Raw genomic sequence first — 19,256 nt, forward strand, 5'->3', positions numbered from 1 at the left:
CCAATTTCTGTCTTTAAAAGTAGAGTTAGAATATGAGGACACTTCAAAAGTTTGTGGAAAAATGGAATTAAAAGATAATACTGTACTGGCCAGCTGCCAAAAAAAAAAAAAAAAGATAATACAAATTTTTTAATGAACTTTTTGAAGACCCCTTGTATAAAGATCTTTGTGAAGCAGTCTGAGTGTAAAATATTTGTAGGCTTTTAAGATTTTTCTGCTCCAAGTTTTTTTTAGCTTTTTTCTTCTGGCATTTATTTTTACTTATTTTTATTGTCTCTCAAAAGCATATGATCCAGGTTCTGTAATACCTCTTTAGGTGTTCATATTTCTTTAGTTCATATGCTTTTGATTTAAATTTTATAATTATGACAAAAAGACAAATTAGTATGAATAGAAACAAAAATTGACTCTGGGTAACCACATACTTCTCCTTGTGTACTAGGGAACAGGTTGATAGTCTTGAGCATTCCATGTATTTTGGGTATTATACTGTTTTACAGTGGGAACAGAGGGTTCCTTAGTCCAGTAAATCAATTATGTTGGAATGGATTAAGAGAGCTAATGCATATATATTAATAATTTTTAATGATAAAAGATTTTGTACAAACCTAATTTTTCGCTTCCAACAATGTATTTAATTTTTGAGTATTTTTTTTAAGGCTTAAGAAATTTATGTACGTTTTTTGTTCCTTTATCTTTGAAATACTATTTGCTAAAAAAATTATATTTATATATACTTTGAATAGAAGAAAGCAATAAATATGTCATTTGAAATTGTACAGCTTTGATAAGATGGAATGAGATTAATCTAGGGATAAAAATCTTTTATTGATTGTAACTGAAAATATTGTATTATATCATTAGAGTCAAGAAAATAAGGTTTTATAAACATATAGCTAGCTCAGTATTAAGTAATATATTGGACATGTAGTATAATTACTGTAATGATGTGCTACATGCTTTATGTTAACATCATTTAATTCCTTTAAGATACCTGTTTTTTTTCTATTTTACACATGAGGAAATTGATTCAGGGAGTCTAAATAACATGCCTAAAGCCATAAAGGTATCAAATATCAGGGTAGGGTTTGAATTTACCTGTCTCTGATTCTAGTGTATAATATTCTGTATCTTTGGTAAAGCTTTTTTTTTTTAAAAAAAAACAAACTTATTTTTGGGCTATATGTATCTTTTTTAGATGAAGAAAATAGTTTACATGTGGTAGTGAACTGTGGAGAAGCATTACTGAAGAATAACACTTATTGGCCTCTTGTTAGTGATTTTATTAATATTCTTTCTCATCAAAGTGTGGCTAAGAGATTTTTGGAGGACCATGGTTTGTTGGTTACATGGATGAACTTTGTATCTTTCTTTCAAGGTATGAATTTTATGTTTTTAAAAATTTTTTTTTTGTTTACCAAATGCCTAATGCTAAATTATTAAATACTAATTAAAATATAATAACAGCATTCAGGTTACACATGAAATGTCTTATTTTAATTAATTGTTATTTGTAAGTACTTAATAAATTAAATTGTTCATGAAAGCATATCATGGAGTTAGGAAAAATATCAAAATGTTAAATAGGAAACAGGAGTATAATATTTTTAACATTTTAAAGCATTAAAACTAGAAATGTGAAATCTATTTTCCAAGAAAGATTCATAAGACTTTCATGAAAATTTTAACTAAGATCAATTAAAATTGTTTTGACTTTCTTCTTTAAAGATATTAAATTACGTTATGTGAGAGGCAATTCACTAAGTGTCTCAAAGAAAGCCTAGTTTGTAAAAAAAAATTGTAAAAGGACTAGGTTATTTCATTTTTAATAATTTACTTATTTCTTTACATACTATGTCATTTATACCATTTGTGTGCATAACAATGCATTTGATACTGGGAAATGTTTTACTTGAGTTTTAATCTGAATGCGTGCTTCCATTTGACAAGGTTTATATCTGCTTTAATTTTTGCAAGGAATGAACTTAAACAAGCGAGAACTAAATGAGCATGTGGAATTCGAGTCTCAGACTTATTATGCTGCCTTTGCTGCTGAACTTGAGGCCTGTGCACAGCCAATGTGGGGGCTCTTATCACATTGTAAAGTTAGGGTATGTTGGAAATATTTTTGTTAACTTCTGTATATACTTTCAAAATAATTAAGAAAAAGATTTGTGAAAACGTTGTTTTGTTTACTCTTATATAATGTGCAATGTTTAATATTTGAATTCAGCTTTGTGAAAGCTGACCCAAGACAGTAATTTTTATTCTTAGGCATGTTGGAATTCGTTGGAATTCGTTTATGTTATCAGATTTTCCCAGACTACCCCTATTATGAATAGTCTTTGGAACTTCATAAGTTTCCACATTCATCTTTACTGTTTCATTTTACCCATTATCAGTTGCCTAATGCTTCTTGTCTTTCAAGGGGTAGGGTAGTCCTCAGTAAAGTTTATACTTTTGCTATTCCAAGCATAAAATCAGCATAAATTTCACACAACTTCCAGTTGTTGATATAGATTATAAAACAGGCTGGATAAGATTTTATAGTGGAAATATTTGGAAGCCCTGGGTTCTAGTCTTGTCTCTGCCTCTTTCTATTTGGGTGACTTGGTCAACTCATTTAAAACTCTTCTCTTCGAACTTCTCAGTCTGTATTCTTATCCTTTTATAAACAAAGTGAAACAAAAGGGAAATGGCACAGCAAAGCCTGCACTTGCTTACAGGTCATTATGAGGCTCTCTTTCACCTACCCTTTAAATATGTGTGTTCCTTTAAACTGATTTGTATTTTCTCCCATGAGTTCAGCTATTCTCTAAATGCAGGGATAGAGTGGATGCAGCAGGATTAAGAGTAAATAGATCAATTAAGATGCTGTGATAAATTGATCTCACTTATATGTGGAATCTAAAAACATCAAACTTATAGAAGTAAAGAATAGAATAGTGGTTATCAGGCTAGGGATAGGGGACTGGGAAATGGGAGATGTTAACCAAAGGGTAGAAAGTTTCAGCTAGACAGGAGAAATTACTTTTCAAGATCTATTGCACAGCACAGTGATGATAGTTAATAATAATGCATTATTGCTATAAATTGCTAAAAGAATAGATTAAAAATGTTCTCACTACAAAAAAAAATAAGTGTCTGAGGTGATGGATATGTTAATTAGCTTGTTTTAATCATTCTGCAATGTATACATGTGTCAGAACATCACATTGTACCCCATAAATATATACAGTTATTATCTGTCAATTAAAAAAAAAAGATGCTACAATTTAAACATGAAATCCGGGTAGCATATTCAAGATGTATTCTGGATGTTCAAGATGTGTTTTGGAGGTAGAATCAACAGGCTTGGTGATGGATTGTGTTACTGATGAGGGCGTGAGAGAGAGAGACTTTGGGGTAACTATGTATGGAAGTAATATTCTCAGAGGTGGAAAAGACTGATAGAAAAGCAAGTTTAAAGAAATCAGAATCAGTTTTATATATGTTAAGTTTGAGATTCCTATGAAACATCTAAGTGGAAATAGTGAATAGGTAGTTGGATATATGAGTCCCATGCTCAAAAGAGAAGTCTGGACTGAGGTTACAATTTCTAGACCCTTTGGCATATAGATGGTATTTATCACCAGGGTGCAGTATGAGATCAAATAGGGAGAGAAGAGATGTGAATCCTAAAGAGGAAAGTCAGAAGATTGCCGTGTTATATAAGTCAAAATAAGACAGTGATTCAGCAGATGGGTTGATATGGTATTGACATGAAAAGATCAATATTTTAGGAGGGTTATTCTGACAACTATGTTTAGGGTGAATTTGGATTATGAGGCTGGGTTTATGTTTATCACTATGATAATGAGAAATCATTGTTTCTAGGCAGTAGTTTACTTTTCAGCTTTGAAGGCCAGAATTGCAATGTGTAATGTTTCCCATAATCTAAGAAGTGAAGAGAACAGAGAGAAAACAGGCTTATATTGGCCCTGCAGTATCTGAGAGAGAAATTTCTCAGAGGAGCATCATGTTCCGAGACAAAATGTTCTCTTGATGAGCACCTATGCCAGACATTGTGCTAGGCACTTTACATATATTTTCATCTAATCCTCATAGCATCTCCTGTAAAGTACATAGTATCAGACTTTTCTTTCAGAGCTTAAATAACTTGCCTATATTAATGTAGCTACAAACGGAAGCTCAATTTGAAAGCAAATCTTTCTGATTTCAGAACCAGTGCTTTTTACCACTTTGCTATTATTGTCTTTTTTTTTTTTTTTTTTTTTTTTAGAATTTTTGAGTTTATTGTGCACACAGACAAGCAAAAAAACAGTTTGCAAACTGGGAGACCTCAAACTGAAAAATAGCATGCAGTCTCTGTAATTGACTCTTAAGAATGTCAAGAGCTTTTTAGCAGCAACACTGTCATGTTTCAGAAATGTGAACTAGAAGAAATATTATTAACGTAAAAAGATGCTGTTTCTCTGTATACATTCTCTACTACATAAAACTAAAGGATGAAGCAATATAAAAGGTCACTTTGCTTGATAAGTTATTGTCTTTGTATGATTGCCTTGAATGCTGTTTGATTCTTGCAAATATTAGGGCTAGTAAAGTAATACTTCCCAGATAGCTTAGCTGGTAGAGCATCAGACTTTCAATACCAGATTAATAGCAGGTAGATTGGATAAAGGGATAACACATTTCTAGAATTTTATCAACTTTTGCTTTCTGAGGGGAAAAAATAAATAGCAAAATCTTTATCTAGTGGCAACTTTAAGGTACTGCAGACTTGATAGAAGAATTTGGTCTTGACTCTTTGGATCCCTTAACTACTTGTCAGGCATAGTGCTAGACTATGACGTGTAGAGCATTTTATGTACATTTTTTCATTTGCTTCTTCATAACAGTACTGGGAGATGTAGGTAGTGTCATGCCCATTTTTACATATGGAGAAACTGAGACTCATAAAATTTCAGCAATAAATTCATAAAACTAGTAAGTAGTAAGTCAGCGTACATACTGAATTTTTTTGGGTGGGTGGTGGTGGGGGGGATATGGTAGAGCGATGATCTGAACATGATTATCAAATATGCTGTATTTAGGAGTGGAATTAACTGGTCACCTTTATAAAAACTCTTTATACATACTTGTCAAATTGTTCTCCAGAAGGATTGTGGCAGTTTACTTGTGTGCTAAGAGCATATAATGGTACCCTGTTGCCCAAACTCTTGACAAAATGGGGGAACACTTGGTTTTAAAACTTCTTTTATCCATGATTTATCTGCCATTTTAGTTTGGTTATGGCAAATTTTTTATGGTAATTTATAAGTGTCATTAAATTTTTTTCTGTGAGAGGTGGGGAAAATAATGTATACATAATATTTTTATAAAGATAAATCTCATATAGGATAGATTAAAACAGGGTGAGACTGTTGGCAAGGTGATCAGATGATAAGTGATGTTTGGTGTGGATGATGGTGAGAACCTATATGATAATGTCAAGGAAGAATTGACAGGACATGGAGATGAGCAGGATGAAGGAGATGTCAAGAATGAATGTGAGGCTGGCCAGTTAGCTTAGTTGGTTAGAGTGTGGTGTTGTGACACTAAGATCAAGGGTTGGATTCCTATATAGCTACTTGCCAAAAAAAAAGGGATGTGGGACTTTCAGCTGTTTTTTCTAAGGCACAGATAATTTATGTAGATAGCTGATATATTTAACCTATTTGACTTTGATGCTACCTGCACTTTTACACTTATACATCTATGCCCCAGAATGTCTTTTTTAAACCTTTTTTTAATTGAGATAAAATTCACTATTTAAACTATTTTATTTATTTTATTTTAACTTCTCGATACACATTGTAGTTGATTTTTGTGTCCCTTTAACTGTTTCTCAACCCCCCCAGTTTCTCCCCTCCCCCGCCAACTACATCACATCCATTCACTTGGCTTAACAAGTTCAAGGAATTGTTGTGATTGTTGTGTCTTCTTCCCCCCCACCATTTATTTGTTTCTATATTTATTTATTATTTTTAGCTCCCACAAATAAGTGAGAACATGTGGTATTTCTATTTCCGTGCCTGACTTGTTTCACTTAATATAATTTTCTCTAAGTCCATCCATGTTGTTGTGAATGGTAGTATTTCATTCTTTTTTATAGCAGAGTAGTATTCCATTGTGTAGATATACCACAGTTTCCTTATCCACTCATCCGACGATGGACATTTGGACTGGTTGCAACTCTTGGCTATTGTAAATAGCACTGCAATAAACATGGGAGTATAGGTATCCCTTCATCATGATGATTTCCATTCCTCCGGGTATATTCCCAGCAGTGGAATAGCTGGGTCATATAGCAGATCTATTTGTAATTGTTTGAGGAACCTCCATGGCATTTTCCATAAAGGCTGCACCATTTTGCAGTCCCACCAACAGTGTATGAGAGTTTTTCTCTGCAACCTCACCAGCATTTATCATTCTCAGTTTTTTGTATATTAGCCATCCTAACTGGAGTGAGATGGTATCTCAAAGTGGTTTTGATTTGCATTTCCCGAATGCTAAGTGACGTGAGCATTTTTTCATGTGTCTGTTGGCCATTTGTATATCTTCCTTTGAGAAATGCCTATTCAGCTCCTTTGCCCATTTCTTAATTGGGTTATTTGTTTTTTTGTTGTAAAGCTGTTTGAGTTCCTTGTATATTCTGGATATTAATCCTTTGTCAGATGTATATTTTGCAAATATTTTCTCCCACTCTGTTGGTTGTTTTTTCACTCTGTTGATTGTTTCTTTTGCTGTGCAGAAGCTTTTTAGTTTGATATAATCCCCATTTGTTTATTTTTCCTCTTGTTGCCTGTGCTTTTGGGGTCCTATTCATGAAGTCTGTACCCACTCCTACTTTCTGGAGTATTTCCCCTATGTTTTCTTTAAGGAGGTTTATTGTTTCAGGATGTATATTTAATTCTCTAATCCATTTTGAGTTGATATTGGTATATGGTGAAAGTACGGGTCTAGTTTCATTCGCCTGCATATGAATATCCAGTTTTCCCAGCACCATTTGCTGAAGAGTCAGTCTCTTCCCCAGTGTGTAGACTTGGTGCCTTTGTCAAAGATCAGATGGCTGTAGGTGTATGGTTTGATTTCTGGGTTCTCTATTCTATTCCATTGATCCGTGTGTCTATTTTTATGCCAGTACTGTGCTGTTTTGGTTATTATAGCTTTGTAGTACAGTTTAAAGTCAGGTTGTGTTATGCCTCCAGTTTTATTTATTTATTTTTTTGCTCAGGATTGTTTTGGCTATTTGTGGTCTTTCGTTATTCCATATAAATGTCTGGATGGTTTTTTCCATTTTTGAGAAAAATGTCATTGGAATTTTGATGGGGATCACATTGAATCTGTTGATCACTTTGGGTAATATGAACATTTTCACAATGTTAATTCTTCCAATCCAGGAGTATGGGATATCTTTCCATCTTCTTGTGTCCTCTTTAATTTCTCTCAATAGTGGTTTGTAGTTCTCTTTGTAGAGATTTTTCACATCCTTGGTTAACTCTGTTACTAAGTATTGTATTTTTTTGGTGGCTATTGTAAATGGGCTAGCTTTCTTGATTTCTTTTTCTGCGTGTTCACTGTTGGAGTATAGAAATGCTACTGATTTTTGTGTGTTGATTTTGTATCCTGGAGCTTTGCTGAAATCATTTATTGACTCAAAGAGTTTTTTGTAGAGGCTTTAGGCTGTTTGATATATAGGATCATATCATCTGTAAACAGGGACAGGTTGAGTTCATCTTTTCCAATCTGGATGCCCTATATTTCCTTCTCTTCTCTGATTGCTTTGGCTAGTACTTCCAACACTATGTTGAATAGGAGTGGTGAGATTGGGCATCCTTGTCTAGTTCCTGTTCTTAAGATGTTGTTCAAGATGATATCGGCAGTAGGCTTATCATATATGGCTTTGTGTTGAGATACTTTCCATCTATACCTAACTTGTAGAGAGTCTTTATCATGAACAAATGTTGAATTTTGTCAAATGCTTTTTCAGCATCTATAGAGATGATCATATGGTTTTTGTCTTTGATTTTATTGATGTGGTGAATCACATTTATTGATTTGCGTATGTTGAACCAACCTTGCATCCCTGGTATGAATCCCACTTGATCATGGTGTCTAATTTTGTGTATGTGTTGTATTCTGTTAGCTAGTATTTTATTGAGGATTTTTGTGTCTATATTCATCAAGGATATTGGCCTGTAGTTTTCTTTTTTTGTTGTATCTTTGTCTGGTTTTGGTATCAGGGTGATGTTTGCCTCACAGAATGAGTTTGGGAGAATGGCTTCTGTTTCAATCTTTTGGAATAGTTTGTAGAGAATTGGTATCAATTCCTCTTTGAAGGTTTGGTAGAACTCTGCTGTGAACCCATCTGGTCCTGGGCTTTTCTTTGTTGGGAGCCTTCTGATAACAGCTTCAATCTCTTTTGTTGTTATTGGTCTGTTCAGATTTTCTGTATCTTCTTGGCTCAGTTTTGGTAGTTTGTATGTGTCCAGAAATTTATCCATTTCCTCCAGATTTTGAAATTTGTTGGCATATAGTTGTTTATAGTAGTCTCTAAAGATTCTTTGTATTTCAGAGATATCAATTGTAATACCACCTTTTTCATTTCTAATTTTTGTTATTTGGGTCCTCTCTCTTCTTTTCTTAATTAGCCTTGCTAAAAGTTTGAAAAGTTTGTCAATTTTATTTATCTTTTCAAAAAAACAACTTTTTGTTTCGTTGATCTTTTGTATCATTTTTCAGTTTTCTATTTCATTTTGTTCTGCTCTGATCCTAATTATTTCTTTCCATCTGCTAACTTTGGGTTTGGGTTGTTCTTGTTTTTCTAGTTGTTTAAGGTGAAGTGTTAGATTGTTTACTTGCCATCTTTCCATTCTTCTGAAGTAAGCCTTTAATGTGATAAATTTCCCTCTTAGTACTGCTTTTGCAGTATCCCACAGGTTTTGGTATGATGTGTCATTGTTTTCATTAATTTCAAGAAATTTTTTGGTTTCCTGTTTAATTTCTTCTTGTACTCATATGTCATTAAGTAGGCTGTTTAATTTCCATGTGTTTGTATAGTTTCCAGAGTTTCATTTGTTATTGATTTCTAATTTTAATCCATTGTGATCTCAAAAAATACATGGAATAATTCCAATTTTTTTGAATTCATTGAGACTTGCTTTGTGACCTAACACGTAGTCTATCCTTGAGAATGTTCCATGTGCTGATGAGTAGAATGAATATTCTGAAATTGTTGGATGGAATGTTCTGTAGATATCTGTGAAGTCCAATTGGTCTAAAGTGTTGTTTAGATCTTGTGTTTCTCTATTGATTTTTTGTTAGGTGATCTGTCCAATTATGAGATTGGGGTGGTCAGGTCCCCCACTAATATGTTGTTAGTGTCTATCTCATTCTTTCAGCCTAATAGTGTTTGCTTTATAAATCTGGCTGCTCTGATGTTGGGTGCATGTATTTTCATGATTATTATTTCTTCCTGATGGATAGATCCTTTTATCATTATGTAGTGGCCTTCTTTATCTCTTTTTATGTTTTTTGGTTTAAAGTCTATTTTATCTGATATAAGAATAGCTATGCCATCTCATTTTTCATTTCTATTTTCATGGTATATCTTTTTCCATCTTTTCACTCTTAGTCTATTTGTGTCTTAAAAGGTGACGTGAGTCTCTTGAAGGCAGTATATTGTTGGGTCCATCTTTTTAATCCAGTCAGTCAATCTTTGTCTTTTGAGTGGGAAATTTAATCCTTTTACATTTAGAGTTATTATTGAAAGGTATTGATTTACTCCTAGTGTTTTACTGATTTTTGTTTAGATGTCTTAAGTATCTTTTGTTTCCTTCTTTGTGATTTTCTGTTTGTCTTCTGCATTTGTTGGTTTCTTGGGGTGGTAGATAAACAATTTTTTCCCTGTATTGTTAGCATTTTTGTTTTACTGGTAGATATTGTTTCTTCTTGAGTACTCGTGGCAGTGATGGTTGTTTTTCAGGTACCAAACCCAGTACTCCCTTGAGAATTTCTTGTAAGGCTGGTTGTGTGGTAGCGAACTCCTGCAGTTTTTGTTTGTCTGAGAAATATACAATTTGTCCTTCATTCTGGAAGGATAGCCTTGCTGGGTAAAGTATTCTTGGCTGGCAATTTTTGTCCTTTACTATTTTGAATATACTATCCCATTCTCTTCTGGCTTTTAGTGTTTCTGATGAAAAGTTTGATGTTAGTCTGATTGGAGCTCCCTTATAGGTGACTTGCTGCTTCTCTCTTGCAGCTTTTAAGATTTTCTCTTTGTCTTTGAGTTTTGCCGGTTTGACTATAACATGCCTTGGAGGGGACCTTTTTGGGTTGAATATGTTTGGGGATCTTTGGGCCTCCCGAATCTGAAGATCTGTGACTTTCCCTAAACCTGGGAAGTTTTCTGCTGTTATTTTGTTGAATATGTTTTCAATGCCATTTCCTTTTTCCTCCCCTTCTGGAATACCCTGATTCAGATATTTGAGTGCTTATATCTCTTAGATTTTCTTCGTTTTTTAAATTCTTTTTTGGGGTCTGCCTGTGTTAACTCAAACAGCCCATCTTCCAGGTCAGAAATTCTCTCTTCTGCTTGTTCTAGCCTGCTGGTTAAACTCTCTGTTGTATTTCTTATTTTGTTGAATGAATCCTTCAGCTCCAGAAGCTCTGCTACATTCTTTTTCAGGGCATTGATTTCTTTGTACATTTCTTCTTTCAGCTCCTGTATATCTTTTCTCATTTCATTGTGTTGTCTACCTGAGTTTTCTTTAGTCTCATTTAGTTTCCTTAGAATTGTTGCTCGAATTTCCTTGTCAGTCATTTCAAGGATTTCCCGTTCTATAGGATCTAGAGCTTGAGAGTTATTATTTTCCTTTGGAGGTGTCATACCTTCTTGATTTATCATATTTCTGATATCTTTCATTTGGTGTTTAGTCATGTGGTAGGAGGTATCATGGTCCACTCATTCCACCCTGACATCTGGCCTGGATCCTGAAGGGACTGCCAATTCTGGGCAGTGGGGACTGGCCTGGGCTGGTGGTCCCACTGAGCCTTCCTGTTCCAGTGTGGCTAACTCAGGGTGTGTCGGCCCAGTGGCTCTTGGGCAATGCTGGGTGGTGGGGACTGGCCTGGGCTGGGAGTCCTGTGGTGCCTGCCTGTTCTGGCATGTCTGACTTGGGACTTGTGGGCCCAGTGGCTCTCAGGCCTCTCTAAGTGGCAGGGACTGGCCTTGGTTGAGGGTCCCCTGCCTATTCTGGCACAGCTGACTTGGAGTGTGTGGGCCCAGTGGCTCTCGGGCCTCTCTGGGTGGTGGGGACTGACCTGGCTGGGGGTTCTGCAGCACATGGCAGTATATTGTTGGAACAGTGTGGCTCTTGGGCCTGCGGTTGTTGCTTTTTAATAGTTGTAAATTAGTTGATTTGTGGGAGAGTGTGATGCTAGGAACTGTCTATTCTGCCATCTTGACTGGAAGCTCCTATTTAAACTATTTTAAAGTGTACAATTCAGTGGTTTATAGTATATTCACAAAACTTTATAACCATTACGACTATCCAATTCTGGAGCATTTCTTTCACTCCCCCAAAGAAGCCTCATACCTCCCAATTCCAATCTCCCCTCATCCCCTGGAAACCACTAATCTACTTTTTGTCTCTATGAATTTACCAAATCTAGACATTTTGTATAAATAGAATCCTACGATATGTGACCTTTTGTGTCTGTGTGTCTGGCTTCTTTTACTTAATGAACTATTTTCAGTGTTCAGCTATGTTGCAGCATGTGTCAGTACTTCATTCTTTTTTTATGAATGGCTAAATAATATACCATTATATGGCTATTCCACATTTTATTTGTCCATTCATCAGTTGATAGATATTTGGGTTGATTCCACTTTTTGACCACTATGAATAATGGTGCTGTGTACATTTGTGCACAATTTTTGTGTGAACATATGTTTCAATTCTCTTGAGTATATAGCAGTGGAATTGCTTGGTCATATGGTAGCTCTATGTTTAACTTACTGAGGAACTGTAAACTATTTTTCAAAGCAGCTGTGCCATTTTACATTCTCATCAGTGATGTATGAGTCTTCCAATTTCTCCACATCCTTGCTAAAATTTTTTAGTTTACATTTTAAAAATTATGACCTTCCTAGTAGGTGTGAAATGGTTTCTTATTATGGCTTTGATTTGAAATTTCCCATGATGTTGAGCATCTTTTCATGTGGTTATCAGTCATTAGTATATTTTCTTGAGAGAAATGTCTGTTCAAATCCTTTATCCATTTTTTTGGTTAGAGAGTATATCATGATTTATATTTTTATTTAACTTAAAACTTACCTAATTCAGTGGATTCATTTTATCATAAAACATTGTATTGTCTTTTACAATACTCTTATTTCAGCGGACATACACTTAGCATTTCATCTTTGATATTCTGTTGCAAACCAAGATATTCACAGGCTACTTGAATTCCTCATAGGTCCTATCCTCCCGTATGAAAAATTTTTTTTAATTTAAAAAAATTTTATCTTGTAAAATATACATAACATACAATTTATAACTTTACCCACTTTTATGTGTACCATTTAATGACATTAAGTACATCCACAATGTTGTGCGACCATCACACTATTCATTTCCAGTATTATATCTTCAGCTTGAAAGAAACTCTGTACCCATTAAACATTAGGAAAGTTATAATGTTTTGGGGATCTCTTAAAATGGGACCCAGTTTAAATCTACTTAATATCTATTTCAGCTTTGATTCATTTTTAGGAATATATTATACAAAAGGAGGCATATTGTGTTCTTTAATTTTCATATTTATCACTTGTTACTATTAGTTTGTAAAGCGTTGATTTCTTGAAATGGCAAATATAGTGGTTATCTTAAAAAATATACATTTTACCATTATATATACACTGCATATTATTATTATATAAAGGATACTTCAAAAAGTTTCTAGAAAAATTGAATTAAAAGATAATACGAATCTTTCTATGAACTTTGAAGATTCCTCATATTACATACAATTTGGTGTTGAAAATATGTATTTATATAGTATAAAATTTATATAATTTATTATTTTAGGAAACTCAAGACTATACCCGAAATGTTGTTAGATATTGCCTAGAAGCTCTTCAGGACTGGTTTGATGCTATTAACTTCGTAGATGAGGTATGTATATCTTTGATATATGTAAAAGCATTTAAGAAAAGGAGGGTTCGATCTCATTTAATGTTGAAAATAATATCTTTTCATGGGATAAAGGAAAGAAGTCAGAATGAACATAATGTTATTAGGCTTTAAAAAAGAAGTTGAAAGGGGGAGACCAGTTCTTTGACATTTAGGAGATTCTAGAGTGCACTTAATCTTATGTTTGCTTATTTCCTAGAGAAGGGGGGTATAATTTCTTTTTTTCGTTATTAAGCTTATATGTCTCATTATTGCTCAGGAGTGAAAATTAGTTTCAGTTGAAGAGGTAAAAGTGACAGTGGAAATGTGAGTAAGATAGGGGAAATTAATGGAAAGGATATGACAACTTTAATAATTGGACAGTATTCTTGTAAGAGTATGAACATATGGGTTTGAACAAAGGTGATTGTTATTAATAATGAACTAAGGAGAGTTGGTGCAGGACATGATATGTATGAATTGAACAAGTGATAGTTTCTGTTAGTCAGCCAAGTTTACCATCAAGAGCCTTTTATGCTTCTGACAGTCTATTCCTTTTATGCAGGAGGGTCAGACTATGCCATATGCAGAAGGAAGACCATGTTTCAGACAACTCTACTTTGCCCCCCACTCCACCCCAATCTGATTTCTGAACCCTGGGCAGATAGAACCCCTGCTGTCTTCTGTGTGTGGATGTGTGTATGGAGGGGAGAAAAGTCTTATTTCTTTCCCCCTATTTAAAAAAATTTTTTGACACAATCACAAATGTATTGAAAAGTTGGGATACAGAGAACTTTTTTTTTTCTTGAACCATTTGAGAATTAAGCTGTTGACTTGATGTCCCATTACCCCAAAAAACCTTAGTGTATTTCCTACAAACTAGGACATCTCTTATTTAACCAGAATACAACTATAAAAATCGTTAATGTTTTACTGCCATCTAATCCTTGGAACTCATTTATGTTTTACCAGTTGTCCATTATAGCAAAACATTCTGGTCCAGAATCATTTTGTTATCATGTTTCTAGTCTCTTTTTGGAACAGCTTCTTCGTCTTTCTTTGCCTTTCAGGACAGTGGCATTTTGAAGAGTACAGACAGTTATTTTGTAGAATGTTCCTGAATTTGGTTTGTCTCATGATTAGATTCAGATCATGTATCTTTTTCAGGAATATTACAGAAGTGATGTTGTAGTCTTTTCATTGCATCCTTTCTGGTGGTTTATGTTTGTGTTTATTCCATTTCTTATGATGTTCCTTTGACCACTTAATTGTGGTGGTGCCTTTTAGAGTTCTTCACCATAAAGCTACCCTTTTTCTCATTATAATTAATAAAGTATTTTGTGAAGACTACTTTGAAGCTATGCAGATATGTTTGTTATCTCATTCAATTTTCAATTCATTGATTTATTATCTGTAGTTGAAGAGGTAAAAGTGACAGTGGAAATGTGAATAAGATAGAATTTATAGTTTCTTTTTCATTCAATGGGTAATAACCATTAATAATATTATTTGATGCTCAAATTGTTTCAAACTTGTCCTGCAGACACCCCTTCAAGATGGTTTCTGTGTCCTTTTCTTTTGCCTCATCAGTCTTTGAGTACTTCCAGGCTTTCTGGCCCAGCAGGGTATTTCTGGCATATCTTACAGTTTCCCTTTTCCATTTCTGGAATCAGTCATTTCTTGGATCTCTGGTTACTTTTGGTGGAGAACAGTTTTTAGAAAACAAAATCTAGGTGCTAGGTTTGCTCATTGCTATTGGGGTATAACTGCTCCCAGGCCCTAAATGAACAGAGGTTAGGAGTATATGTATGTATATACATATACATATTTGCATCTGTATTTTTTTTTCTATCTCTATATAGTGAAAGCTGTGTGTGTGTGTAGCCAGTCTCTCATCTCAGTTGCCTCTTTCCCCTGTATAGATGCTGTCTTCTCCTTGCTTTGCCTCTGAGTCCTCATCCTGTTCCACTCTCCCCTACACATGGGCACACTCCTCATGCCACTTAGGCTCTAACTCTCCACCTTGGACTGCCCTTCTCTGAAGAAGCCCTTATCCCCCTATTTGTGCTTTGGACTCTCCTACCAGGTTTTTCCTCTTCTGGATGCCTTCCTCATCCTGCTTTGGCTCTGATGCCCTGTATTGGGCCCTTTACACCTGTGGATAACCTCCTCACCCTGCTTGAATTTTGATTCCTTATTCCAGGCTGGCCCCCTTTATCATGGTTCTCTCTACCTCAGTCATGCTCTGATTACCTATCGTAGGTCAGTCCTCACGTGGAGTTCCTTCTTACCCAGATTGGCTCTGACACACTACATGGGGCTGCCCTGCTATGTGAGTGCCTTTTTGACTCTGCTCATTTCCGATTCCCTATGCCAGGTCATACCCCCTATGTTAAGAGTCACACACTGCTTCTGTGGATGCTCTTTTCACCCTGAGCAACTTCTGACATCTCACCTGCCTAGTTACCTTCCTCGGCCTGGGCTCTGACATCCCTCTTCTGGCTTCTTACCTGTAGATGCCTATTTTGCCCCGCTCCCTCTCTTAACTTCCCGAAGGCTTTAAGAATGAATTGTTCACGAAGAGAAGTCCCCTCTATTATCTTTAACTCTAATCCTTCCTGCTCCATATTAATTTCTCTTTCACCATTGATCACCTGTCCTCCAACATTTGTGTCTGCTCTTAGCCTTCAACCTGGATTTTGTTCATTTGGATTCTAAGTATGCCTTCACCAAATCACTTTGATTCTTAGCCTTGCCTAATTGTTGGTCTTTAAGCTTAAACTTTTTTATATAAATGGTAATAAGTCAGTCTTCAGAAAAAACATTCTCCAGTCTCCACAGAGCTCCATCCTACTTTCAACCTGCTTTACTCTTTTTTATCCCATACAGGATTAGTCCCCCAGCTGGAGCTTTAACTTTTCTCAACCCACTTCTCATTGGTAGTTGAAACTTTAGGAATTATTTTTGCTGAAGTTTCCACAATTATTAGCATTGCTAAAACAACAAGAAGATTGAAGGGAAGGGGGAATTATATTATACACAGAGGATTATATAGTAAATGACATCAAATTAATCCATGGTTGGAATCATGAGTTAAAGGACAATTAGAATCATGTATGATATACAGAGCATCTGAACTCAAGGATATAGTATATTTATTTATCATGCAGAAATATTATTAGGAAGACAATGAATGTTGAAAAGAATTTAAATTGATTTTTAGTAGAAGAGAAAAGAAGTATAGAATGTAAGGAATTAAACAATATGGTATGTTTTTATATGGTATTTAAAATTTCTTATTATCCCCCCTTTTTTGTAGGTGTGAAGTGGAGATGCAGAGATATTAAATGACTTGCCTATACTTATGTAGCAAATTACTTTTAGTTCTGGGCCAAGAGCCCAAATTTCTCAACTCCTTACCTGGTAGTGTTTTACCTATATTGGTTGTTGGCAGTGGAAAAAACTTCAGAGTCAGGCAGATTTGAGTGTAAATTGTGTCTCTGCCACAATCTAACACCTATGTGACCTTGGATAGATATTTAAGTTTTATTTTTTATATATTTTAACATTGTTGAGCCCATTTCCTCATCAGTTGAGGATAATAATATTAACCAATGAGGATTGGCTAAGAGGCACATATTACATGTGTAATAAATATTAGTTCTTCCATCATTTTGGGTGGATAGTAGAAGTTATTATGGTCATTTAGTACAGATTAAGCAAATAATATATTTTAAACTGGATTAAGCCAAATCTGTCATAGAGAAATGGGATGGAATAAGTTTTCCTGTAAGGAAGGCCATTTAAGAATCTTCAAATACATGAATATCATGTAGGGCAATGATTGTGAATATGTAGCAGGGTGCTTTGATTAGAGTCCTAATTAGAGGAAAGGAGAATATGTGTCCATCCAGCACATATTTATTGAATGTTTACTATGTTGTAAACATTGGGGATACAGTGATGAAACAGTCCCTGATTTAAGGAAGTAGAAGACAAGTAGATGGTTAATTTGATTACAGTGCTTCCTTGAAGTTGTGACCAGGTGCTATGGGGGAGGGCAAAAGGGAGCATCTGATTTAGCCTGAAGGACTTAGGTAAAGCTTCCTAGTAGAAGTGTCAATCGAGCAAAATTTTAAAGATTGTTAACCCAGTGAGGGAAGGAATGTGTATAGCATTTGTGGCAGAGGGAATAGCATGTACAAAGGCAGATAAGCTTGGTAGGTTAGGGGCACTACTTGTGGTACATGAGTTTATGTGACAGGAGATGAGGCCGGAGAGGTAAGCCATGTCTTCTCCAGAGTTGGAAGCTTATCAGAGGGTTTTAGGTCATAGGGAGTCTTTAAAAGATTGTGAATGGAGGAAGTTCAAGATTAAATTAATGTTTTAGTAAGACTACCTTCTGGCAGCATATAAAAGTTTAAATAGAGGGGAGATATGTTGGTCAAGATCCTTTTGAATGCAAGGGGAAATAAGACCAATTTGAAGCAGGGATAATTTATTATGAGTACAGAGGGGTGTTGTAGGGCACCCGGGCCTCAGGAATGGACTAGAAAGCTGGACAGGAACTCCTGTCTCTTGCCTTTGCTTTGTCCTGTGTATTTGCTTCATGTTTTTCTTCCCTTTCTGTGCATCTTTGCCCATGTGGTGAAGTACTACTTTCTTACGATTGCCTAATTTAAAATTTTAGGCATACTCCAAGATTGTCTGCAAATGTCTGTGAATCCCAATTCTAAATTTTTGAGAGAAAGAGAGAAACTCATTGCTCAGGTTGGGTTAGGTGTTTCCTACTTTGATTCCAGTCAAATGTGGCTGCTGTGAATTTGGTTGTCAGGCCTGAAACCCTGTGTGTATGTGTGGTTGGGGTGGCGGGGGTCAGGGGTGAGGGGCCATTCTGAAAAGATGGGAGGGTGTGAGCTAGGCAGACACCACAAAAGGTGTTTTATGAGGGTAAGAATAGAAGCAGGGGCTACCACTGAAATCTAGGCACTAAATGTTGAGGGCCTGAGCTAAGGTTAGTTACGTACAGTGTAGAAAGAGAGAAGAAAGTGGATTTAAGAGATACTTAAAAAATCAAATAAACATAGTTTGGTACCTCATCAGATTTGGGGGCTTGTGAGAAGGAAGGAGTCTGCACTTCAGATGTGAATTACGGGGAATCCAGAAAAGAAACATTGAGGAGGATAGATTTTTAGGGCAAAGATGCTGAGTTTGGTTTGGACACACTGTATTTGTGATCCATATGGGATATTAAGTGTTGATGTTCAGTAGACACTTGAATAGAAGATTTGGAGTTCAGGAGTGAGATTTCTGCTGGGATTTGGAAATTATCTGCGTAGAGTTAGTAATTGAAGCTGTGAATCTGGATAAAGTCACCTGTAATGAGAAGAGTAGAGAGCAGAGAATGGAATCCAAGGACCACCAGTATATATAGAAGGAGTGGAAGGAGAGTTTATCAAGTGGCCAATTTGTGACATTAGACAAGGAGGGAGTACGGAATTAACACTACAGAAGAATGTGAGTTTAGGAAATGCTAAAGCCATGAAAAAGATAAATTAGAGTCCCATGGCTTAGTAGTTAATAGCAATATGTATTGAGTACTATATTATTTTACTTATTCCTCATGGTCATCCTACTATTTATTATCCCTACTTCATGGTCATGGAACTTAGCTGCAGAGAGACTAAGTAATTTGCCCACAATTTTACAGCAAGAGGTGGTAGAGCCAAGATATGAACTGATGCAGTATAGCTGTTAAGAGTCTGCTTTTGACCACTGTGATTCAGTGCCTTCAAAGGAGATTAAGGGGAATTGTAACTTAGCTTGTTAGTGTAAAATGTGTTACTAAAATGATTATGGTAATGAAGGGAAAACATTTTAAAACTATTTTTAATTGTGGTAAAATACACATAACGTAAAATTTACTATCTTAACCATTTTTAAGTGTACTATAATTCAGTAGTGTTAAGTATATTCATATTGTTGTGCATCCAGTCTCCAGAACTTTTTCATCTTACAGAACTGAAATTCTATAGT

General features: G+C 35.2%; 1 protein-coding gene across 3 annotated transcripts in view; it reads left to right on the forward strand.

Moving 5' to 3' along the window:
• UBR3 (ubiquitin protein ligase E3 component n-recognin 3) overlaps nt 1–19,256 on the forward strand; it is a 233,502-nt gene that overhangs the window by 59,819 nt on the left and 154,427 nt on the right. For all 3 annotated transcript variants that reach the window (XM_063088738.1, XM_063088752.1, XM_063088745.1), the window contains exons 9-11: nt 1,199–1,378; nt 1,978–2,111; nt 13,137–13,223. In XM_063088738.1, coding sequence (XP_062944808.1) covers nt 1,199–1,378; nt 1,978–2,111; nt 13,137–13,223 — 401 coding nt within the window. The remainder of the gene's footprint in view (nt 1–1,198; nt 1,379–1,977; nt 2,112–13,136; nt 13,224–19,256) is intronic.

The sequence above is a fragment of the Cynocephalus volans genome, chromosome 1 (assembly GCF_027409185.1).
Source record: "Cynocephalus volans isolate mCynVol1 chromosome 1, mCynVol1.pri, whole genome shotgun sequence".
NCBI lineage: Eukaryota > Metazoa > Chordata > Mammalia > Dermoptera > Cynocephalidae > Cynocephalus > Cynocephalus volans.